Source organism: Tubulanus polymorphus, chromosome 2 (assembly GCF_964204645.1).
Source record: "Tubulanus polymorphus chromosome 2, tnTubPoly1.2, whole genome shotgun sequence".
NCBI classification, from domain to species: domain Eukaryota; kingdom Metazoa; phylum Nemertea; class Palaeonemertea; order Tubulaniformes; family Tubulanidae; genus Tubulanus; species Tubulanus polymorphus.
Window position 1 is genome coordinate 16,663,119 of NC_134026.1, and position 27,459 is coordinate 16,690,577.

General features: G+C 35.3%; 1 protein-coding gene across 2 annotated transcripts in view; it reads left to right on the forward strand.

The window, feature by feature from the left end:
* Nucleotides 1-27,459, forward strand: part of LOC141898670 (uncharacterized) — a 166,742-nt gene that overhangs the window by 37,761 nt on the left and 101,522 nt on the right. For both annotated transcript variants that reach the window (XR_012618586.1, XM_074784705.1), the window contains exons 2-4: nucleotides 15,702-15,887; nucleotides 16,351-17,013; nucleotides 17,483-18,361. Coding sequence is in view for 1 of the 2 variants with exons in the window: in XM_074784705.1 (XP_074640806.1) it covers nucleotides 15,702-15,887; nucleotides 16,351-17,013; nucleotides 17,483-18,361 (1,728 nt within the window). In the remaining variant the exon portion in view is untranslated. The remainder of the gene's footprint in view (nucleotides 1-15,701; nucleotides 15,888-16,350; nucleotides 17,014-17,482; nucleotides 18,362-27,459) is intronic.

The following is a 27,459-nucleotide window of genomic DNA, read 5'->3' on the forward strand; positions in this document are numbered from 1 at the left end:
ATAACTCGAAATACAATTTGTTTTATGTAGCCAACTAGTACTACTTATTGCCTATTCTTCAAACAAACAAAAAATACACTGGAATCATTTAAGCACCGTAAAAGAACTATATGTAAGCTTTACCTAGATTATTTGCCGTAATTGTGGTCATAGGTCTTGCCGGGAGCTTCAATATTTCGGATTTGCCCCGCTCCATCGTCTAAAATCAGAAACGATATGAATTTACGGGAATCTAACTATGCGTCAATTTAGCCATGCTAGCGTAGAATGGGAATATACTTCATGGGAAAGAGCAGTCGCCCGACACTACGGTTAACGACGATGAGTTTATTAAATCATGTTTAATACGCTATTGCTATGGATTTAGCCGGGGATACAGTTCAGTCATGAAAAGATAGAAAAAATAAACTTACTTTGTAGAATGGATTGTTGGATTGTCACACCACAATTCGATCACCTTCTGAGTTGTCTGGTCCAACTCAGAGGGTGGAGGTCCTCCTCCGGTTTTGGAAATCAACTTGTTTTGTTTAACGAATTTCTTTTTCGCCTCCCCTTTGATATTCTTCCAATTTTTCTTGATTTAATCGACCGTTCTTCGCGCTACGCCGATCGCATTCACTTTCGAGCAGATTTCTTCCCAAATTTCGCGTTTTCGTATAGCGGTTATAGTATTGCTAAATGCACCCGATAAAATTGCGTTATTGTCGTTAACTAATTTAACTAAAAGATTCGTTTCATCCGTCGCATAATTGAAAGATCTCTTCCGCGCGAAACTGTCTTTTAAAATCTCCGCCATTTTGGATTCAGTCTTAAGTCCTTAAAAGGGGCTTAAGACTGTCTTAACTAAGACCAACACTAAGACCACGTTTTGGAATGCAGAATTAAGAACAACTTAGCAAAGTCGGTCTTAGAGGATTTAAGACAAAAAAAATCACTAGACTAGACTCATTTTAAGTCTCGACTATGGAACCGGCACCCGCTTCTGAAGAATATTGCTGTTATCAAGTTATGCCAGGGGTCAATTGATCTCTTGTATAAAATGAACCACAATGATATGCAGTGGGGAACTTTTTCATATCTAAAAAAAACAGTAAATTGATTGGAAAATTTATCGATTCCCACACTAACTACGACCCCAACCACGTGGCTTATTGACAAGCAAAAAAGCGGATATCATTCGAAAGTTGTGTCCATTGATGCCCGAAGATAGGCGATCATTCTGGGAGAACATCCAAAAGTGTGTAGACTTAATTGAAAAATTGAAAAGTGTGGTTTCATGGATCCTATATGGATTTAGTGTTTACATATAGATATATTAATGCACTTTATCGTTGTTACTGATCCAAAATTCATTCTTTGAAATTATATCAAAATTATTTGTTGTGTTGTGTGATTAAGTTTTTTAGATCACAACTTAGTTCAAAAATTAAGAAGAGTATTTAATTGTGAGATTTTTGTTAATGAGCAAGAAGAATGCATGATTATCTGACTGCAATAAGCTTAAATAGTGAGATTACCATGATTACCATGATTATATTATTCTTCGCTTAAGTTCAGGTCTTAAAGATCTTTCATCCAGAAAGATCATTTGTCATCAATATTGATATTTGTGTATAATTAGATGTTGATGAATTGATCTGAAATTTAATTTCATCTAATAAATACAGTTGTTCAATTGGAATATCAATCTTTTCCTCTTGCTGAACTGAATATTCTGTCATTGATTCCAATGAATTTATACTGTCAATTATATTGCAGATCTTCAGAGTTACTGCACTTTAACGTGTTAATCATCGTAGTTACTGCGATTTATAATAATGCTAAAAAAGTTACTGCCTTTCAAATTGACAACCATCAAGGATTAGTTCCAGCTTTTCAGGTTGAACAGCAGTAACTATAAAATTCTCAATTATCTCGGTTGAATTTGGATCATTTTTTTCAAAATTTGATAATATATATATATATATATATATATATATATATATATATATATATATATATATATATATATATATATATATATATATATACACATATATATATATAAATTTATATATATATATATATATATATATATATATATTTTCAAATGGTTAATAATGTGTTAGTCTAAAACTATGTTGTTTATAATCTTCAACTGGGTGTAAGCAACTAATTATTGTCCATAGAAAACATTTATCATCAGAATTTTGTACATTTATAACAGCATTAGTTTTAAATGGTAATTTGATATAACTTGACCCATTCATATTATCATCTTTATGATATGATAAATTATTTTCATCAATTGGTTTTGATTTAGTTAATTTATTATATTTTGTATTGTACACATGTAAAGGCATAAATATTATTTCATCAAATATTAAACCAGATCCTTCAAAATATTTCTCTTCTATCATATTTTTTATTTCATTATAACATTTATTTAATTTATCATCTATATGCTGTTTAGATATAATATGTAGTTAATGGGAATCTATATTATATATTGGTTTATTTTCAGATTTTATAAATTTAACTTTGACTGATATGCTAATTTTAGGGTATTCAACATCAGTAATTATTTTCATAATATTTTTCATATTTTCTAAATGTTTTTTTATTTTCTCCTAATGTTTTACCTTTATAAAATTTAAATTCAATTGCGGCTGGTCCTATATCACTTTTAAATGCTTCGGTTATCTCTAGTTCTTTTTTATTATCTAATGAATTAATATAATTTCTAACATCTTCCATATATGGTCTTTTATTTTATTTTTTATTCTTTAATTGTCTTCTGTTTCTTAATTATCTTTATCAAAATTATCTTCACCTATAATATCATTATTGATATTTCTAATATGATTTTTAGATGTTAAATGTTCTTTATAATATCTTTTGTCACTGAATGATTGATTACATGTATCACATTTTTATATTTCTTTTTCATTCTATAATTCATCTAATTTAGTTTCTAATGTATCATCTTTATATTTTTACTTTTATTTATTTTCTAAATGTGTTCTAGTTTTATTATATCTTGCTTTATGAGATTTATCTATATCAATTTTACATGTTGAACAGGAGTACTTCTTATTTGCTTCCATTTATCATATAATTTTTTATTAAAATTGATTTTCAGAAGTTATTCATATATGAAATATTCATTTATATATGTTTTTCATTTAAATGTTATTCATATATATGGAATTATTAAAGTAATTGTATATATGGGCTTTCAAGTCAAAGGTTGAGAGGTCGGGTGAGTAAATAAATGAAAATAAATTCGAGCGTGCGAGAATTTATTTTCACTTTTTTACAATTACTGTGGTCCATGAGGAGAGAGGATATTGCGAATTTCCAGTGTGATCTGAATAACTTGTCTTGACCAGGTCTCTTAATTTGACTGTCCCAACTTGCTGTCTGTATCAGGAAACCAGTAGGCTGAGGTGGATCCAAATATCTGATCTCTTAAAAGCCCTGAGTTCGATAATTGCAAAATTTATTCAGATACTAAATATAGTCATTTTACAACAACACTGTATTAAAACATCAATTCACTAAATACATCTCATGAACGGTAGATATAGATAGGATGTCGCCTCGGTTCCTTCGGAATGTGCTGTATTCAGTGACTGTCGCGGCTGAGTTGACCGCGCATTAGATTTCGCTCCTTGTTAGTTTGTATTCCAAGTACCAGGTAAATTATCAGTGGATTTATCTGATACTTTACAGCAATTAATGTCTTTCCGTCCATTGTAAAGAGCAATTTTGATATCGCTCGAAGCTAAGCAGATTCGAAGAGACGCCATCTTAACTAGGAAGTAACTTGCTACTTTACATGTTGGACCTTATTTGACATGCATCGAGATTGTAAAATGGAGGATGGGCACAACCAGTCTCTAATTGAAGATAGAGACCGGTAACCAGTCTAGGATCGAGATGTCATCAACTCACAAAAAATGTAACACGTTCCAATTTTCAGTCAGTACTATTTTTCAGTATCCACTAGTTCTACGAAATTCCACAAATCTATTTAATGATGTTAAATGGATTCTATCATTAAATCTTATTCGTCCGACACTAGTGTACCAACCGACGGTAAGATGCGTATACATGGGAATTAGACACACATCAAGTATTCTTACATACCGTGCATAAGCTACATTCATTCATCACTTTAATACACTAAAACACGCTGTATGACGAGAGTAGTTCCTCATCACTAATTGGTCGATAGGGTTTCAGCTCAAGGGTTATTTCAAATGATTGCACATAATTCATGTGCCGACTGAAAAACACCACAGTTTGTGGTTTATAGCGAAAAACAGCTGGTGGATCATAATTCAAATGCATTCGTCCACAAAATCCGTTCGTCTGCTGTTATTAGTTTTCGGTAGCTTCCTAGTTTTATATATGACTGTTTCCGGTAAGGCTGTTTTCTTGTTATCCTTTAATATGAATTTATTATTTTAGTATATGTAGAACACGTATGATTATATCTGAGCCAACTTTCATGTGTCATATAAGGTGAATTATGGGGGAAACACGAGAGATCTGTTGTTTGGGAGTTCGAGCAAAGCGCCGCAGCCAAGGCGGCTTGAATTTTAGGCAGATTATGGCTTTTGGCTGGCATTAGTTTCCTCTATGGTTTATCAGTTTTGTCATATTCTTACGGTCTATCAGTATTCAATCTACGTCGATTGAATCTTAAACGTTTTAGAGTAGCGCTTGCCACTCTCGATGGGCAAGCAATCAAACTAACTAACTAACTAACTAACTAGCTAGCTAGCTAGCTAGCCAGCCAGCCAGTCAGTCAGCCAGTCAGTTCGTTAGTTTAGTTAGTTAGTTAGTTAGTTAGTTAGTTAGTTAGTTAGTTAGTTAGTTAGTTAGTTAGTTAGTTAGTTAGTTAGTTAGTTAGTTAGTTAGTTAGTTACATTCATCAACAAGTCTTTTCTTTGTAATTTTAAAACATTGTCATTGATCGAGTATGAAAACGCTACACGTCCGGGTTCATGATAAGCAGGTTTTCCATCCTATAAGTAGTAGACCGTCGAACACGTGTATCAGTGTGTTAATAGTAGTGTGTACACTTCTATCTACGTACGCGGACACAAGCCTACACCTACGGTGATTCAGTTCTCAGCGGTGTTTAGTCAGCGATTCCACCAGCATTTGTTTACAAATACAGCGGAGCACGTGCACTGCGAAAAAAATGGTGGAAACTCTCTTGTGAAAAAACACACGCGGTTTCCCAAATATCCGTCATTTTAAGAAGATCGTGTAAATTGCTAGTCAAAACGTCGAAGCAGCTAAAATGATAACGTTGAAAGAATTATTTCTGGGTTACAGGATGACATAATTCATACGTACATGGTGACATTTAGGCGCACCACTTCGCGGCGCGAAAATATTTTTGCGGCGTGGAATTGTCTTTTTCACTGCGTAAAACAAAACATCGTCTATTTTGGCGGGGATCGTCGCCCTTAGCCGGAATTAGTAAGCCGCGACTCAAGATTTTTTTCTGACGGGACTGGCATAATCCCATTTTTGAGAGGATTTGAGCGCTGATTTCACGATTGGCGACATTTGTTCGTTGAAAATATGTTGACTTGATTCGAAGCCAAATTGTGTGGGTAAAAACGCCAAATTTACTTTAATAACCGTTTTCACTGCAATACGTCAGAAATTGTGTGAAACTTCTTGAAGTAACCAATTCATTCTTCGCTAACTCTTACACGCCTTCCTGGTAGTGAACCTTACAAAAAGTCCACATTTGTGAAATTCGATTCCATTCGGTGTTTTTGCCTGTAAAGCTACAGGTTTTCAATGAAATATACATTGAATATATATATATATATATATATATATATATATATATATATATATATATATATATATATATATATATATATATATATATATATATATATATATATATATATATATATATATATATAACGATCGAATTTTTTTAGTCCTCTCTTGAGAAATGATTTATTAGGATTAATACCCGGTAAACCCTCTTAGCGTTGGCTGAAAAATATGTCCCAACCACAGGTTGCTGGGGCCTACGAGCAATTATCTCAATAATTGCTCGTAGCTGGGGCTTACCATAAACGACGTAATATTACCATTACGTGCTTAATGAAACAAGAAATTAACATTGTGCGCTTAATCAAACAAAAATACTCACCCAGACAAATGAAATTGACACCGGGGCAAATGGAACATGTAACCATGGATCCGTGGGAACGGATGTTATGCCCCGCGGTCTTTGACAACGTGATAATATCTGGTTTATCAAGCACGGGTAAATCTTTTCAACACGAGACCCGTGCATGTATTTCAATACCGGGTTCAGTATCTTGATGCTTTTGTTGAAATTCATCAGAAACGCGAGAAGACTTTCTTGATGTCTGTAGAATTGTAACCGGCTGGTTGTTGTATCGGCAGGCTGGCTGCCGATTATTATTATTATTATTATTATTATTATTATTATTATTATTATTATTATTATTATCATTAATATGTAGTAGAGCTATGAAATATTATGAACTGTTCGATATGACATTGTACATCTATATGATTATGAAATATGCAAATTATATCAGGGTGACAGATGCCCCCTTGTCCAATTAAATTTGGTCCTCCAAATTTGCGGAAAACGCAGATACTATAAGTTCATCAAAACTCCTTTCATCGCGAAAACATGATGTCAAATGTGAAAACATGAAAGATTGACTTTCACCGCGCGAAAATGTGCAAACGCTGGACAGTAGCGGCCGGATTCTCAGTCATTCACGAAAGAGTCACATGTTGTAGTTATTTACGGACGATGCGATAATACGTTAACTGTGATTTTGAATGATCTGCAGAGGATCCCCGAATTCTGGTTGGTTCTGCGACGAACAGAAGTAGCGACGTGTTGTGTAGTTATAGCGTCCCGAAGATCAGTTGGTGATGCAAGTTGCAAGTAGTACGCATTTCTCTGTTTTGAAGATCTTTCGATTATTGACTGGAAATAACTTCGTGACACAATGATAGTAACACACAACATTTGACATCAGAGCAGAGTTCAGGCAATGACACAACACAAATACAGTTACCCTTGTCAACCAAAAGGAAAAAATTATCATCATCCAAAATAAGTGGCCAGGTGTAACTGAGATTATATATTTGTCCACATAAAAATTCAACCAATTCATCTTCATGTTTTAGTTATACTAACAAACAAAAAATATGAACCTATGAAAATGAAAATTGCCGATTAAACCTTTAGTATAGTCGAAATAGTTTGTTGCGAAAACGTATAGATACGCACTGTACTGTAAGTAGATGAATTTGACTAATTAACCTTAGACATATCCCCTGAGAAGTTTTCCGTATTCTAATACTTATAGTACGAAATGAAACTAAAATTGATTTATGCTGATTGGAACTAGATGCCTAGAAAAAAAGAATTGTGAATCATACTATTTAAACCAGCGATAACTTTTTTGATCGTACGGTAGTATCTTATATCCAAATTCCTATAATTTTCTATCATGTTCATCTGACCACTAATTCGAGACAAAGAAGCAACTGTATTACCTTCGGCTGACAAAAAGTTACCGCATTGCATTGTACCCACTGAAACAGCAGCAATGTTCACGATCAGTACGGCCATCTCGTCACAGGTGTAGTTGAATACGATCTTCTCGTGAGGTCAACGTTCCAGTCACAACCAATAGTTTAAATCAGCTTCATCTGTACTTGTGTTAGTCACGAGGACTTAAATTTGGGTTCTCCACCATCTGTAACCGTCGATCTGTGAAGGTAAACCCGGTTCTCCGCCATCTGTAACCGGCTGGTTGTTGTATCGGCAGGCTGGCTGGGGAACTAGCATTTACACCAGCGGTACAGGATTCCATCCATCAGGAACAACAAGGCAGTTAAACCTTATATGTACAATCTTTATTGCATCCCGGAATGAGAATGATTATCATAGCTTTACATAGTCTTTATATACAGAATCATGAGTATAATGTGAGACTAGGTGTCAGACAAGTTGTAGACATCAGGACTCACAAACAAACACCTAGTGACATGTTTGAGAGACATTAATTAATTATCGATGAGCACTGACTATAGCTAATTATCGTGAAAACATATTGAGTAATGTCACATGTTGATTACGACCTTAAAGCACATATTGACACTATAGTCATAAGTTATATTATATTATTATTATTATTAATATGTAGTAGAACTATGAAATGTTATGAACTGTTCGATATGACATTGTAGATCTATATGATTACGAAATATGCAAATTATATCAGGGTGACAGAATAACAACATACGCTTGGACGCGCATTTAAAAAGATGATGACAATAGATGAGGTCAAAAGTTGCAATTATCTCGGTTTTAACATCTACTATGACGGCAAATTTCATCTGCTACATGACTCATTGTAAATGGATTTATGTATTTTACAAAAACTACAGCTTTTTAATAGTATATTTCGTAGTGAAATATGGAGAGTTGGACACGATCTGAAAGTGCTATTGTAGGCACGATGAAAAAACCAACAACAGCAAAATGTGGCACGTTTTAAATAACGTTCGTTTTGAAATACTTTCATTTATGTTTTATTTTCTAATACATTTTAAATACTGTTTTCGCTCCATATAGCCTACCATGGAATTGGTTGGAGTAAAATCAATTTTCTAATTCTTATTCTTATTCGTTTGAAATGAACTGAGGACTGATGTTGACGAAATCTTTGTGAACTTCCTCGTGCGACATACAGACCAGAAACACAAATAACCTGGGGCGGGCGCAGGAAAACTCTGTTAGTGTTAACCGTGGTTAGTACACTGTGGTTAGGCATAAACGGGCGCAGGAAAACGCTGTTAGCTAACCACTATATTTGTGCGGTCTCTTATTTAAATCTGGTTAGCCTAACCACGGATAAGCCACTAACCATGGTTAGGCTAACAGGGTTTTCCTGCGCCCGCCCCTGTTATCCTGCTTTGCAGCTATATTCATCATGATCATCACTATCGGCTCTGTCGCTGCCGCCGCCGCCACCAGCCCCAGCACCACCACCACCGCTAATAACATAGACAACGCAGTCTTAAATGTTTTGTGACTTTCTCAAAATGTATCAAAAATTTAAGTAATTTTTAGTTCATAAGTCTTCAAATATTCATAAATGAACAGTTAAAAATTGTTGAAACATGTCGACTCAGCCGTAAAATCAACCCATTCACAGTCCCGAATGTGGGATAATGTCGGGCTTTAGAGAACATAATGCCCCCGAGGTCTTCACATTTACAAAAAAGATTATGTAAGCGTGTCGCGCGTTACACCGGATAGGCACACAATAGAAATATGAGCCGCACGTTCATTTGATCATCACCAATTAAGAGGACCGCTATTGTGAAAATTGACTGCGGGAGGAATATTCCTCCCAAAGTCAATCGATGGAAACTTGACCAAGGGGTCTGATATTCAAACAATTGACTTTGGGAGGAATATTCCTCCCAAGGTCAAACGAAGAGAATTTGACCTTCAGTTCTGATATTCAAAGTATCGACTTCGGGAGGAATATTCCTCCGACTGTCAAACGAAGGAAAATGGACCTAGGTCTGATATTCGAAATATTGACTTTGGGATGAATATTCGTCCAAACCTCTAACGCTAAAAACCTGAGCTTTTAGAATGATAGGTCTACATAAATGATATTGATGTAATTGTTTTTAATAAATAGTATACTATAGCGACGAAACCAGACATATTTAGGCAATTTGATTGTTAATATACACTGTATTTGAGGGTCTGCGACAAATAATTTTAGAAAGTTAAATAGCTGTAGTACAGGTTCTAATAATGAGCCTAATATAGTCTTCACATTGCAATCAGTTGTTAGAATGCATCTTCCTTTTTCTTGTTTTGATCTGAGACGACTAGTTAAATTTTTTTCTTGATTGATTCACGCTGGGAGGTCTACATCAAATTATATTGTTGATCAAATCAATTATGTTTCAACTGCGAATTCACATTTGATATTGATATTAATAATCAATATTACTCATCATTATATAGCGCACTGCTGCAAATTGTAACCAGTGTGCTTTTCACGGGTATAAAATTAACACAAGTTGAAGAAATCGAATTTGAAATACGAGGATAATAAAAAATAAGTTGAAGGTAGGGCGGAGAGATCTGACGAAAAGAAACAACAAACGATATGGGCGCCAAATTGACCCATGCCTAATTGCCCGACCAAATAGTCCGACCTGACCTGAGTCAAATTAAGCCGAGTCAAATTAGAGCGTGTTCATTTAAACTGGTTCTGGAAGTCAGTCACTTCGCTTTGCTTAAGTATGGACTCGTTTTAGAGTCACTTCAGCATTGTTTAGTATCGAATGAATGGTTTTGCATTTGAATGTGAAATAAATTTGAACATGAAAATCAGCGCGCTCTTTGGTAAGCCATGAAAACAATTAAAGTCGGACCCTGATTCGAGCCAATTTTTTTGCAAATTAGCCATTGTCCTAGTTTTAACTTCTCATTTGTACCCTGTATAGGCCGGTTAATATTTCTGTTTGTACTCTTTCATACAAATTCGACAGATATCAAATGGCATCTTTGATTACAGACACTGTTGACCGGTACACACCAATATGTCCATCCATCCGACATACGAGCAATCATCTCATTAATGAGATAATTGCTCGTAGATCCGACAGCTACGTTTTACAACTAGAAGTGAATAAAATCAGATTCCTAATGATATTACATGTATTACTATTAAGAATAAGCTATTAATATATGAATAAATTCAAAAAGAATTTAGAAAATATCTTGCTTTGAATGGCTTTTAATTAAATATTGGAAAGGGCGATTTTGAAGGGGGAATTTTATCTGCGGAGTCACTGCTAATCGAGTTATCAAGAAGCACAAACTCCCTAAGGTGATAAAGTGTTTTAAGCAGATTTTTTTCCGATTGTGATCCCAATATATGAATTGCACATGGAACTATTATGTATAAACACCTCTCACAATTTACGTAACGACTGAGTGGCGTCCTTTTGCACAAGCTATATTACACCATGATGAAAAGCCTTTTATAGTTTAGAGTTGGATTTCTCGATGTATAAATGCAAGGAGGGTCAGAAGCTTTATGCTCAATAACATTAGGTTCCTATAAATGTTTGCTATGGATTTCAAAATAAAAGAAAAATCTACGTTTAAATGAGATATCTGTTTCATTACTCGTGATATATCGAGGAATCTCTGCAATAAAATCTGACGATTTCAAAATTATTACAAAATGAGCAAACTTTGTGATATCTGCTAACAGTATAAATTCAAGCGTACATGCGGATTTGCGTGATATGAAATAAATATCGTAGCGAATAATCAAAGTGAGAAAAGTATCTACCGTAGCTAGAGATGATAATGAGTCCCATATCCAGAATATCTGAACCAAAATATCTCCCTAAAAAACCTTCAACCATTCAAAAAAACATAGGAATATGGTTGTAGGTAAAAATCTCCCTGGTAAAAATCCCCTAGGTAAATATCCCCTGTGTAAAAACCCAAAATATTCAAAGCAGGTAAAACTCCCCACTCGGTGATTTTCAAAGACATTTCAAAGCAAAATGTTTCTCCAATTTTATTAATTTGCTATGAGGCTGAAATATGTTAGAACTGTGCATTGAAATCTTTCGTTGCGATAAATCCTTAAGTAAAACTCTTAGCATAAAATAAATTGTTAGAATTGATAAGAATAATACATTTTTATTTGTAATATCTAAAGATTCGAACAGGAGTATTTTTGAACTGCGGACTCTTGTTAACTGTGGTATATTTCAGCTGTGCGATGCCAAAAATTATTAGAAATAATGTTCTTTTGATTTGAAATATTTTAGATTCAAGCTAGTGTAATATATTTGAAATGTGCGATGAACCCTTTCATTAAGCAGTGCGATCACTTTATTTACCAATTTAGTAGTAATGAACAATGTTAATTTTGTAGTATGTTTTAATTCAAATAGTATATACTATAGTTTGTATACTCATGATATATTTATGGTGTTTCACAGTAAAATATGAATAAATTGGATATATGTAACAATAATATGAATTAATTGACCTTAAGATTGTATCTACAATCCATTCAAAAGGAAGGGGATTTCTACCTACACTAAAGAATCGGGGATTTTTACCGAGAGGATTTTAACCTAGGGGATTGTTACCTAGGGTATTTTTTACCCAGATGATTTTTGCCGCTAACCATAGATGTAGTTTGTAATTTTGAATAATGGTCTTGACAATGCACTAATTATGAACAATTTACTTTGTTTTGTTGAATTAACTACCACTTGTAATCAATTCACTATAGAACTATGGTGGATCCTAACAATGAGTCTGGCCTGCTATTCTAAACTCTTTCCGAAAATTATATTGCTAAGATATTCCTAGTCTTCATCATTTAGCATGAACTCTAGATGTTGGGCCTGGATGTATTTCGGATTTATTAAATGGTATCATGGGCGTGGAATGTTTGGGCGGAGGTATTATGCTCCAGTTTCACGCGTAAAACAAAAAAAAATATATATCCATACATAGGTCATTGCATTATAGAAATTAAACTGTTGACAAGTTGTAATAAATCTCTATAGATGAAACAATTTTAAAGAAAATGCATTATGTTTGTAGTTTCTATTCAACTACTATTGACTGTGCGCCTCGGGCTCAATCAACTCGTCATCTCCATGATTTCTATCACACATCATCAGCTGCCATTGAAATATTTGATTTGGCAGTCCTATCAAAAGTAGCGTAAATTAATACATGCGAATAATTGATGTTTCCAAAGGGTTTTTGTTACTGGCTCGTTTACATGGGAATGGTCGAAATTCCCCGTTCAGATTCCCCCGAGAAATCCCATTGAAGAGGTTATGATTTGCTGCTGTTGGCCTGTTTTTTCGTTTGTATTGCAAAATTTAGTCCAAACTAACTGGAATCGTTTTAAATTGATTTCTGTGAAAATTTTCAATTTTTCCCCACATGTCAACAAGTGCCTTTCAAATCAGGATAGATTCCGATTGCGAAATAATGATTGTAGCAATTTTTTTAGTATTTTTTATCTATGGTTTGATACATCAAGATTTCAGTAAAAAGGACAACTTTATCGTTTATGTTAGCGAAGCTTGGTATACAAGCAGGCTGACAATAACAAGCCACTGAATTTTATGGGGTTAGTCTTTGTATAGCTCTTTATCTATAGAAAGTCAGTGATTAAGCCCTAAGTAAATATTGCTCAATTAAAGAGAATTCATTATGACAATGTACAAGCGATGACAGGCCTATGAGGCACCCGTAAATCAAAAATATATTTCGCTGTGCGATGCGAAAATTATTGAAAATAATAAAACTTTTAATTTGAAATCGCTTAAATCAAAGCTAATGTAATATATTTGAACGTCCTAGCGATATATTTGTCCTGTGCGATAACTTTTAGTATTAATTTAGTATTAATGAAGTATATTAATCTTTGGGTGAACGGAAAAAATGGCCTAGGGAAAAATTGGGAAAAATTGCCACTAAATAAATATTAGAATTTGCTCCTTTTGTAATAACTTTGAATTGTCAAATTCAACTGGACATTGGTGTATGCTGAATATCACGAACAACGAAACATTTATCCTTAAAAACGTTGATTTTCTTTTTCATCTTTCTTTATTTCAATAATAATCAATCGATTTTTAAGTCGAATTAATAACCAGGATAGCGACTTAATGTGTATGTGCTTATAAGTCAACTAGTTTCCGAACCCATGGTATGTCAATCAAGACAGATCTTCGTCTAGAAAAAGTAGGATGCATTCTATCATGGACTCTAAAACGATTGATTCTTTTTAGAGTCCATGATTCTATCCACTAATTTCAATGTAAGGACTATATAAGGCTACATGAATCAATAAGAAAGCATGTATACCGCAGGTCACTTAATCTTAAGCTTGATTGTGAGAGTTGTTTAAACACAATGGTCACATGAGTAATTATTGGTTGTGCGACAATGCGAGAAATCTGCCTTAGACATCTCATCCCGATATCCGGAGTCCTGGGCTTAGTAACTTATGTTTAGAATAAATTTTATCCGATATTTTTATAACAATGTTTTTCTCTCTCTCTCTCCGTAAATTCCGGACGTTTTCTGGGTGCTAACGTTCAGTGGCCAGTAGGCTGGATTGTGTTTTCTCTTATTTCATAAATCACAATGCATATAAACTAAAACTGAACTGAATTGAAACTGAGTTCGGTTAGCAGTATAAACCTCCTAACTTTCGGAATTATTTATAAAAGAGTGAAGAGTGAAACATCAACCCTTATACAGAATACACTTGTATAAATGAGAAAATGCACACTAGGACAATGGTTAATTTGCGACCTTAAAATGAAAGAAAGACTCGAATTTCTTTTATCACACGCGACACGCGAATCTCCTAATTACTCTAAAAATGAGAGAAAACTTCAGACGAATTAAATGTATCAGCTTTATAATTGAATGATGATTATGTACGCGTAACTTCAATGATTTGTATCGATCGGTAAATGAAATTTCCATTTAAAGAATGCATTTATCAAATTACGTCCATTGAAAATGAAATTAGCTAAACTCGAGCCATATTACTATTTAGATTTATCGCAGTTGTCTTGTGAAAATTTATAACCAATCTTTATATAGTCCCCTGTAAAATCTAAACTCAATTTCTATATTTTACACGTGATTTAACTACGATTTCTCAACTTCGTATTTATTCTATAATGAGAAGCGCACTGATTAAATCTGATTTCAACAGATTGTCGAAAAAGTTACAGCAATTTTTACTGTTAGAGAAAGAAAATACTAAATCTATTAAGTTTTCTAAAATTATATGTAAGTGTCATACCATCTCATGCTCTAAGATATTGTGTATCGTAACATTTGAAATTCCTAAATCTACCTGGCTTCATTGGGTACTGTTTTTTAAAAAGAAAAACAAATAACACCCAACGCACCAATACCTATAATTCTAAAAGTTCAGGTTATAACGTTTAGAATATTCCTCCCTAAGTCAATACTTTGAATAGAAGACCAGAAGGTAAAATTCTCTTCGTTGGACTTTTGGAGGAATCGTTTGAATATCGGACCTCTTGGTCGAGTTTCCATCGATTGACATTGGGAGGAATGTTCCTCCCGAAGTCGATACTTTGAATATCAGAACTGAAGGTCAAATTCTCTTCGTTTGACCTTGGGAGGAATATTCCTCCCAAAGTAAATTTTCACAATAGCGGTCCTCTTAATTGGTGATGATCAAATGAACGTGCGGCTCATATTTCTATTGTGTGCCTATTCGGTGTAACGCGCGACACGCTTACATAATCTTTTCTGTAAATGTGAAGACCTCGGGGGCATTATGTTCTCTAAAGCCCGACATTATCCCACATTCGGGACTATGAATGGGTTGATTTTACGGCTGAGTCGACATGTTTCAACAATTTTTAGCTGTTCATTTATGAATATTTGAAGACTTATGAGCTAAAAATTACTTACATTTTTGATACATTTTGAGAAAGTCACAAAACATTTGAAACTGCGTTAGACATAATATATACAATTTATACCTCTTTCCAACTTAACTAATTTTATTCTCTTTTGATTTTATATACGTGAACTGCAGGTCGCGATAGCACAGAAACGATCACGAAAAATGGAACGCAAGATGTTTACCAATCGAGTTATATTGACACTCCAGCAATGATCAATCAGACCAATGAGACCCGCCATTTGGTTTCAAAAACCACGCAGACAAACCATCATCATGAAACTTCGTTTCTAGTCGACGAATCTACGAGGAAAACATCGGGTAGGCCAACGCGTAAAAACAAAGACACGATCTGTAAAAGCTATAAGGCAAGGTTACAAAACCAACAACAGTACAAGTGTGTGTTGTAAATAACCTTTTTCGAAGTTAGTAGATACAGTTTTTCCTCCATATACCGTGGGAATGGTTGGAGTGTAATAATTATTCGTATTCTAATTCTTATTCGTATGCAATGAACTAATAAGACTGATTTCGACTTAATCCCGGTGACTGATTTCGACTAAATCCTTGTGAGCTTCCTAGTGCGTCATACAAACCAACAACGCAGAAAAAATGTTATCCTGCCTATTTTGCAGCTTTATTCATTATGATCATCTCCATCGCCTCTGTCGCCACCACCGCCACCGCTGACAACAGATACATAGGCCTAATACATGTACATACCTTTTTCCAACCAAACTTAACTGATTTCATTTTCTTTTTATTTTATATATATGAACTGCAGGTCGCGATAGCACAGAAACGACCACAAGAAATGGAATGCAAGATGTTAACCAGTCGAGTTATATTGACACGCCTGCGCTGATCAATCAGACGAATGAGACCCGCCATTTTGTTTCAAAAACAACGCAGATAAACCATCGTCGTAACACCATGTTACTAATCGACGAATCTGTGAGGAAAACATCGGATAAGCCTACGCGTGAAACATGGACCCGATCTGTAAGTACTATTAAAGGCATGGTGACGAAACCAAAAACAGCAAAATTGAGTGGAACAGGGACACGAATAAGCAACAGTAAATCGAAGGCTCTGGAGAACCAAACAACTGCAGAATGGAGAACTCAAAAAACTAAATCCGATATGATTCGCGATACTTCAATAATAGATGATATTACTACAACGCCTGTATTCGTCAATAACTCTATCACTAAAGGAACGACATTGGAGTCAAAACCACAACTAAGCTCAACAACCGCGCGACGTCTGAGGAAAAAAATAACAACTACCGCAAAGCGGCTTGATGAAAAAAAGTTCACCACGAATTCATTCGGTAAAACAAAGCCAACAAACGCAAATCGACTTGGAAACACACGGACAACATCCATAAGCTACCTCAGTAAAACGAAGACGTCCCGCATGCTGGACATGACAGTAACCATCAATGGTACGTTTATTTCTAATGAGTCAACAACTGCGTCTCGGGATTTAGCGTCCGCTCATGCAGGAAGCCAAATTACAAGATCGTTTGACGTAGCATCGACAAAAACCCCTAACGAACAACTGCTATCCAGATCAACGACTAAAATAGCCAGTTTGATGCCAGTGACGACAAAATTTCCTGAAAACGCAACTTTCGAAACGAAGAATTTCGGATCGCACATGCACGGTGGGGGGAAGCCCCAAATCGACTAAATCCTTGTGGGCTTCCTAGTGCGTCATACAAACCAACAACGCAGAAAAAATGCTATCCTGCCTATTTTGCAGCTTTATTCATTATGATCATCTCCATCGCCTCTGTCGCCACCACCGCCACCGCTGACAACAGATACATAGGCCTAATACATGTACATACCTATTTCCAACCAAACTTAACTGATTTCATTTTCTTTTTATTTTAAATATGTGAACTGCAGGTCGCGATAGCACAGAAACGACCACAAGAAATGGAATGCAAGATGTTAACCAGTCGAGTTATATTGACACGCCTGCGCTGATCAATCACACGAATGAGACCCGCCATTTTGTTTCAAAAACAACGCAGATAAACCATCGTCGTAAAACCACGTTACTAATCGACGAATCTGTGAGGAAAACATCGGATAAGCCTACGCGTGAAACATGGACACGATCTGTAAGTACTATTAAAGGCATGGTGACGAAACCAAAAACAGCAAAATTGAATGGAACAGGGACACGAATAAGCAACAGTAAATCGAAGGCTCTGGAGAACCAAACAACTGCAGAATGGAGAACTCAAAAAACTAAATCCGATATGATTCGCGATACTTCAATAATAGATGATGTTACAACAACGCCTGTATTCTTCAATAACTCTATCACGAAAGGAACGACATTGGAGTCAAAACCACAACTAAGCTCAACAACCGCGGGACGTCTGAGGAAAAAAATAACTACTACCGCGAAGCGGCTTGATGAAAAAAAGTTCACCACGAATCCATTCGGTAAAACAAAGCCAACAAACGCAAATCGACTTGGAAACACACGGACAACATCCATAAGCTACCTCAGTAAAACGAAGACGTCCCGCATGCTGGACATGACAGTAACCATCAATGGTACGTTTATTTCTAATGAGTCAACAACTGCTTCTCGGGATTTAGCGTCCGCTCAGGCAGGAAGCCAAATTACAAGATCGTTTGACGTAGCATCGACAAAAACCCCTAACGAACAACTGCTATCCAGATCAACGACTAAAACAGCCAGTTTGATGCCAGTGACGGCAAAATTTCCTGAAAACGCAACTTTGAATTTACCGACGCCATTCCCTGTCGGTAAGTATTGTTTCCTTAAGCAGACAGCCAAGGTTGAGTACGTATGTATTTATGTAACATACATCATGACGTTGATTTTCACCAAAATTTTAAGGCTCGGTCACATTGTGACTGAGGTACAGGTATAGCGATTGTTTAAAACATGGCATTTGGCAATTGGTATTTTGTCCTGATTAACTTGTCCATAAATAACACAGACCATTAGAAATGGAAAATTCCGAAGAATTTCGTATCGCACATGCACGATGGGGGAAGCCAATTTTTTAGGATCGTCTCTTAAAGTCTATATGTTCGACAAAATACAGTCCCTTGATCCCTGGTCCAAATTGGACCCCAAATATGCCCATTTGGCCGTCCCCATCTCGCCCCTTCCCAATTGGCCCCTTTTCTATTTCGCCCTTTTCCCATTCGCCCCTATTCCAGTTTTGGCCCTTCGTATTCTGTCCTTTCCCATTTCACCCCTTCCAAATTTGTTATTTGCTCCATTCCCACCTGAGCCCTTACTATGGTTGCGGGAGAATTAGAAACAATTCCAAATAGACGGGACATGAAAACATCGTCAGTGTGTGTCTGGCCAATCAACATAGTATTCATTATGCCTTTGTTATAATGTACAAAGTGGACAAGGGTAACGTTGCACATTTAAAGTTTCAGTCCTGAAACGAATGGATGATCTTATATTCTCGTCCGATTCCACGATCAGCAGGAACGTGTACTTTCGTGCTGGTCGACCAGTTGATACCGTGCGTATGTTGTAGAGAGACTATTAAAGAGGCGTATTCAACTATCGGAAGCGATCCTTTGTCGAACGTCTCTTAAATCCGAATCCAGACGAGGAGAATACTAACTAATATGCTTTCGATGATCTGACGTGAATATTATTTATTTAAACGCAGTCTCAAAAATTTTGTGACTTTCCTCAAAATGTATCAAAAATTTAACTAATTTTTAGTCCATAAGTCCTCAAATATTCATAAATAAACAGTTAAAAATTGTTGAAACTTGTCGACTCTGCCGTAAAATCAACCTTTTAACAGTCCTGAATGTGGGATAATGTCGGGCTTTAGAGAACATAATGCCCCCGAGGTCTTCACATTTACAGAAAAGATTACGTAAGTGATTCACGCGCAGCGCGCGATAGGCGCACAATAGAAATCTGAGCTGCTCGTTCTTTGAGTGTCACCAATTAAGAGGATCGGTATTGTGAAAATTGACTGCGGGAGGAATATTCCTCCCAAAGTCAATCGATGGAAACCTGACCAAGGGATCCGATATTCTAACAATTGACTTTTGGAGGAATATTCCTCCCAAGGTCAAACGAAGAGAATTTGACCTTCAGGTCTGATATTCAAAGTATCGACTTCGGGAGGAATGTTCCTCCGAATGTCAAACGAAGGAAACTGGACCTTGTCTGTTATTCGAAATATAGACTTTGGGATGAATGTTCTTCAAAACCACTAAACGCTAAAAACCTGAGCTTACATTAATTATATTGGTGTAATCATTGTTTTTAATAAGTAGTACTATAGTGACGACTCCAGACATATTTAGGCAACTTGAGTGATAATGTACACGGTATTTGAGGGTCTGTGAAGAATTATTTTTAGAAAGTTAAATAGCTGTAGTGCAGGTTCTAATATAGGGTTCACATCGCAATCAGTTGTTAAAATGCATCTTCCTTTTTCTTTACTTGATCTTGAGTCTTTGACTAGTTAAATTTGTTCTTGATTGATTGATTCTGGTAGGTCTAGATCAAATTATATTGTCAATCAAATCAATTATTTTTCAACTGCAAATTCACACTTGATATTGATATTAATAATCAATGATTCACTTATTTCGTTATATAGCGCACTGCTGCAAATTGTAATCAGTGTGCTTTGCATAAGCATAAAATTAACACAAGCTGAAAAAATCGAAATGTAAATACGTGGATGATAAAAATCAAGTTAAAAGGTGTAGGGGCGGAGAGAGCTGGCGAAAAAAAAAACAGTAGTGGGTGCAAAATGGACCCGTGCCTAATTGCCCGACCAAAAACGACGGACCAGACCTTAGTCAAATTAAGCGTGTTAATTTAAAATGATTCTGGAAGTCAGTCACTTCGCTTTGTTTAAGTATGTACTCGTTTTAGATTCCATGGTTTTAAACATTGTTTAATATCGAATGAATGGGAATTTGAATGTGAAATGAATTTGAACATGAAAATCGGCGCGCTCTTTGATAGGCCATGCGTAAACTTTAAGTCGGACCTGATTCGAGCCAATTCAGCCCCGACAAATCGTCTCTATAGCCGCGATCATACGTGCATTTTTGGCCCATGTCAAATTTGGCCCGGAACAACTGTTCACACGGGTGCCAAATGGGCCGAGCCTGTTTGGCCCGGGCCAAATTTGGCCTGACCAAAAACGTCGGACCAGGCCCGAGCCTAATTTTGACACCAGACAAATGACTGCGTTTGAATTGCCACTAGCACCGGAAATGATCCACTTCGCTTTGTTAGAGCATTGTTTAGTATCGAGTGAATTGTTTGCGAGTGAACGCGCTCTCTAATTAGGCACGGGCAAAATTTGGCCCGAGCCTGATCGGTGCCAATTTGGCCCGGGCCAAATCGTCTCGGTGTGATCGCGGCTTATGTGGGTCATGAGTGATGAGAGAAATATTTCCCTTTATGTTTGCAAATAAGAGATTGCCCTAGTTTAACTGCTGATTTGTACCCTGCATAGGGGTTTGTACTCTTTCATAGAAATACGACAGATAACAAATGGGATCTTTGATTAAAGACACTGTAGACCGGTACACACCAATATGTCCATCCATCCGACCTACGAGCAATCATCTCATTAATGAGATAATTGCTCGTAGATCCGACAGCTACGTTTTACAACTAGAAGTATATTAGATCATATATATAACGATCGAAACATATTAGATCAGATTCCTAATAATAAAATCATTACTATTAAGAAAATGTTATCAATTATGAATAAATTCAGTAAGAATTGACAAAATATATTGGTTTGAATGGCCTTTAGATATTGGATAGGGCGATTTTGAATTATTTTGGGGAATTTTATCAAGAAGCTCAAACTCCCTAAGGCGATAAAATGTTTAAGGCAGATCTTTCCCGATCATGATCCCACCATATGAATTTTTAATGAAACTATTATGTATAAACACCTCACAATTAACGTAATGACTGAGTGACGTCCTGTTGCACAAGCTATATTACACCATGCTAAAAAGCCTATTATAGTCGAGTTGGATTTCTCGATGTATAAATGCAGAGAGGGTCGGGAGCTTTATGTTCAATAATATTAGGTTCCTATAAATTTTTGCTCTATGGAAATAAAAGAAAAATCTACGTTAAACGTGATATCTGTTTTATTACTCGTGATATATCGGGGAATCTCTGCAATAAAATTTGACGATTACAAAAATTATTGCAAAATGAGCAAATTGCGTTTCTTAGTGATATTTGCTAATAGTATGAATTCTAGAGTATATGCGGATTTGTGTGTTATGTAATAAGTATCGTAGCAAATAATCAATTAGAAAAGTATCTTCCGTAGCTAGATATGACAATTAAAAATCCCATATGCAGAATATCTCCCTCAAAATACCTTCATCCGTTCAAAAAAAGACCCCCCTGGTAAAAATTTCCTATGTAGAAATCTAAAAAATCTAAACCCTAGGTAAACATGGTAAACATACCCTGGGTAAAAATCCCCAAATATTCAATAATCCCTACTTGGTGATTGTCAAGAACATATCAAAGCACGATGTTTCTCCAATTTAATTCATTTGCGATGAGACTGAAATATGTTTGAACTTTTTAATGAAATCTTTCGTTGCGATAAATTCTTAAGGATAAAATAAATTGTAAGAATTAATAAGAGTAATAAACTTTTATTTGTAATATCTTAAGATTCGAACTGGAATATTTTTGAACTGCGGACTCTTGTTAACTTGTGGTTTATTTCAGCTGTGCGATGCCATGAATTATTAAAAATAATGTACTTTTGATATTAAATATTTTAGATTCAAGCTAGTGTAATATATTTGAAATGTGCGATGAACCCCTTTACTAAGCTGTGCACTAACTACATGTATATGTACTAATTTAGTATCAATGAAACGTTAATTTGTAGTATGTTTTAATTATTATTATTATTATTAGTTTATTATATCAAAAAAATATAAATTTTTTTATGATATGACACAATTACATGATAATGTATGGCGGGTAAATAATTCAAGTATATAAATGCATTGAATAAATAATAACTCAAGTATATAAATACATTGAATACATAATATATACCAAAGGCGATTGAAAGCCTTTCCACATAGATTTATGACATACATGGCACATATCTATGTGGTGACACTGTACATAGTTAGATTACCCATTTAACACGTTCCCAAATGTTTTGATACTTTCTCAGTTTGTATCAAAAATGTTACCAGTTTTTGGTCATTAAGTCCTGAAAAGTTGATAATTTACGGCAAGAAATCTTACAAACGTGTCGTCTCTACCACAAAACAGTTTATTTTACGGACCAGTTTATAAGGTAATTGTGGGCTATTGTAGCACCATATCCACCTGTGATCTCGACTTTCAATTAAGATTACGTAAGCTATTCCTGAATGATACGCGACAGGCGCACAATAAAAACTACGCGGTATGTGTACTTTCATTATCGCCGACTGAGAGGACTGCTATTTCGCAAATTGGATTCGGGAGGTTTAAACCTCCGAAGGTCAAATGTCCAAAATCGTGACCTTCCTGGCCATTAGTTGATAGAAGGCGATAGTGATTAATTTAACTGAACTTATTATCTAAATGCTAAATGGGTTTGAAATTGTTTGACCTATTTGATCAAAGTTGTAAAATATTCAAAACCGATAGAAAAGAGCGTTATTGAAATCAAATGTTTATTTGTTAATTCGAGGCCACTATTTACCGAGACGATAGTAATTAATGTTTCTTTTTTTTATTCATTTCTTTTAAAAATATAATCGTAATCATAATCATGTAATAACATCGTAAATTTCCTAAATGCCGAATATCCTCATAAGCAAAATATTCATATTGCGAGAGACTTTGTATGGCAAAGAAAACATGTGAATCAGATTGATCTATTTTGAATTTATCATTTCTCCATCGAATAAAACAAATTACAACGCATGATCACTTCTAATTGATTGAATAATTATTAAGATATACGTATTCGTTCAGTCGTGGACCGTAGAATTCGATTCCTTTCATGTTGTTGCTTTATCACATCTATTTTTTCACCGGTCACCCAATCAATGAACCGCGTGATGAGATAATTCAGTTAGTTCATGGTCAAACAAACAAATGTAATTTCCTCTTAAGTTTACCGCTGTCACCAGTTTCTGTCGAACGCACGGATTCGAGCCCATCAGATTTGCGCATGAGCACTGATGTTTGTAGTAGTGCTAACTAGATATCATCTTCGAGCTCATGCGATTTACTAAGGTTTACGAGAAATTAACATACAAATTAACAAACCAATGATTTGATACTAAACAAAGCTGCTAAGTGAGTCACTTTCCTAACCTGTAGCAATCCACACGCAATAAATAGACCCGTGTTGAAATGTGACTCGGGCCTAGTCCAACACTTTTAAACGAGTCCCCGTGTAAACAGTATTAAATGCTCACGTGATCGCAGCTTTAGACCGAGAAATACAATTATGGTTCAATATATGAAATCATGGATATTATGAAAATAACATGTTAATCTAGTTAGTTTGTTTATTATTCTATCCATCGATGTATTGAGTTTATTCAAGTGCAAACTATACACTGATTGAATTACTTATGACACTACAAGTTGTCCTCTTTGTTCGATGTCGCTAGGCTTGGGCAGGAAAACAATTGAGGGAGATCATATTCTTCACTTGCTTCGGGATACCACTTGGTATAGATTACTACAAGGTATATTAGAATAGATCGGCTTCATTCGACTCAATATTCCGAATTCAAATTTGGTTTATGAATAATGGAAAATTGGAAGTGCATGGAAAACACCTTTCACAATCATCCCATTCAACGATAATTTCATTGATAAATATGTGACCTTTCTTTGGTGAAACCTGTCATAATATATGATGGGTCGGTTTACAAAACCCACATGGATAAAGGTCTAAAAAGCAAACAGATAGACATAAATGTAGAATTAATCGACACTTTTATCAGAAATTTATTTTTGTTTCAAAAGCTTTTAATATAATTATCAAACAAATCTGTGATATCAAATTCAATAACATAACACGTTAGGATTCATTCATGTTTCTTCAGTTAGAGGAATTAATTCTATTGACATCATTGAACCCATTACCAGTATTAACGAACACGTATAACTGGATTTTCGTCTTCTGCTTCGTTGCTCTCAGGAACCGCTGATGATACATTCATATTGATCATCATCGGCCTTAAATATGGCATATACCATTCGGCGGATCTTTTAGATTTTGATCGCAGAATAGTAGGATCAGATCTTATTTTCAGTATTTCGCTTAGAAATATTTCCCACCAGATTCTTTTCGTTTCCGGTAAAAAAACCGGGACAGTCTATTAGTTATATTTCTCTTCAATTTGTCGACTTCGACATCCGTATAATCCTGTAACAAAAGAGTCGGTTTTCCAGTAGGCATGCGTCGCAAAATACCATTTTCCAAAACATTCCACGACTGTCCACTGGTTTTACGGTAGAAAAGGTCGACTGAATTTCCATCTTTGCTTGTTTTGAACAGAAAGATATTTGGACGGATGTGGTTGCTGAAGTCAATGATATTTGGTCCTAACCAATCTCTGAAGTTCCAAAAGCCCTCTGCTTCTTCTCCAAGCGGCAGTAACGCCAATAGTTCGGGTAAATCCAACGCCTCGTTCTTGTTGAGGGTTCTGGACACTACGCTGAATAGATGGTCAATGTCCTCATGAGTGCGCCCGACATATAGAAAGCTCAACTGTACCTGGAGAAAGGATAAAATAATCACAGCCATATGTTATGCTTTATATTCTATCATTGTATAAAAGAGTAAAAAGAGGCAAAGGGAAATGATGTTGTAGATTTACCTGTAGGAAAACCTTTCTTCTTACTAGTAGTTCTAGAAAGCAAGCACGTATTTGTTTTTGTTTTCACGGCTACAGTTGTCAGCCTGTACATAAAGGGTTGACGGCAGGTGTCCGTTCTGTAAGGAGAAAATTATCAACAATGTATTAAACGAATACAACGGGTGATGATTCACCGACAAAGAGATCACCGTATACACTTATTCCCGGTATTGACATCTCATTACACTTCGTTTTACTTTTTAATTCAAATTGTACAATAACTTGCATAACTTGATATTCGTTAACGAATTCTTAATAAGGGAATATTTTTCTTCCAGGGAATTTTTACGTTAACCATGAAAAATGTTCATTTAAAAAGCTGCCATGGGTGTCTCATTATCCGTGGATCATTGATAAACGCGCTGACCTGTGATAATTTCCCAAGAAGCGTTTTCATCAGAATGTTAATTGTCATGTTTGAGTCATGCTTATATTGTTGCACGCCCACATAACACTTCCGATATCTGTGGCCATGACTAATTATACCAGTCACATGCGTTTTCAACACCTGACCGGCAGACATTTCCTATAGTAAAAGGAATATTCAAAAACGTTGACAATTAATTGCTTGCTCAAACAAAGTACATGCTAAATATTTTCGATGAAATTAATGGCACTCATACCTTCGCCTTGGCTCCAATAAAATGCGGAATGCAAGTTTTATTTTGGTCCCGACTGAAATATTCATGAGGACTTTCTATCGACATATTCTTCCGTACGGTATACGCATGACGTTCAAGCCTGAAAAAGAACAAGTGAGAGCTTTGCATGTTTCTGGCAATCTCGACGCACGTTGAGCATTTAGAAAATTGATTCCCCTAGAACAGAAACGAAAAACTTAAGATGACACCATTATTGTGTGATATCCTATATTCCGATTAAACTCATAACAATGATATTTAACCTTTCTTATCTTGACAAAGAAGAATGCTTCCTGCCATAATCGATAGAATGTGGACAGTCCAATGGATTCGATGTTTCGTTCATTGCAGTCTTCCACGTAAAGCTTATATTCTTTTTGTTATTCTTTTTGTAGCCACGCCATAGCATTTTTCGAGTTACCACTTAATCCACGCCCCGTAGTTAGAATTGATGTATCGGCTACACGGTAGCAAGTCATTTTAACTAACACCATAGATATTACACCATGCAGGAAGATTTCGTGACCATTTACTAAAAACTTTCTTCGTTTATATTGACTAGTCTCTGCTGCATTAGATAGGGTAAAAGTTATCAGTTCGTGTCGTTTTTCAATAGGCTTACTCCAGAAGCTCATTCTAATGGCTTTGGTTTCCACAACGGTGAAATTAAGCGTACAGTATTTACGGCAACACGTCCTCAGTGCATTCGTTATTGTGGAATCGGTTGTTTTTCGATCCAGTTGGCTTTGGCTCGGTTCTAGAAAACACGAAATACACGAAAACACGAAACTGTTATAACTCCAGTAGAAATCAATGTCATTATTCCTCCTAATTGGAATGAAGCGTATCCAACCAATTTTTGTAATTCTGTCATAACTTTTTAATATAATTTTTCCGATAAATTCCTTTGATTTTCCACCAGCAATCAATAGTTCTAGATGGTGCTTACATGTTAAATAATATTCATAATCAATATTATCATTTTGAATACATTTAGAAACAACTGTATCATTATTGCCAGTAATGCCCAAATCCTCAATGGTCTTTTCAATATCAGATTTCTTTGACATTTATTTTAGCAAAAAAGCGAAAAAAAATATTATAAAATGATACTAGCATAATACTTTGTGTGATACTAGTGTTAGATAAGTAATACTAGCTGTTTTTTTATTTGAATCTGTTCACAATCTATTCAATCAAGTGTTAACTAGAATTGCACAAGATAATATTTGAAATATAATAGAATTCACTTTAAAGTTGAAGATATGTAATTTTTATTCAGTTCTTATCAAAATCTATTTAATCTAGTGTTAA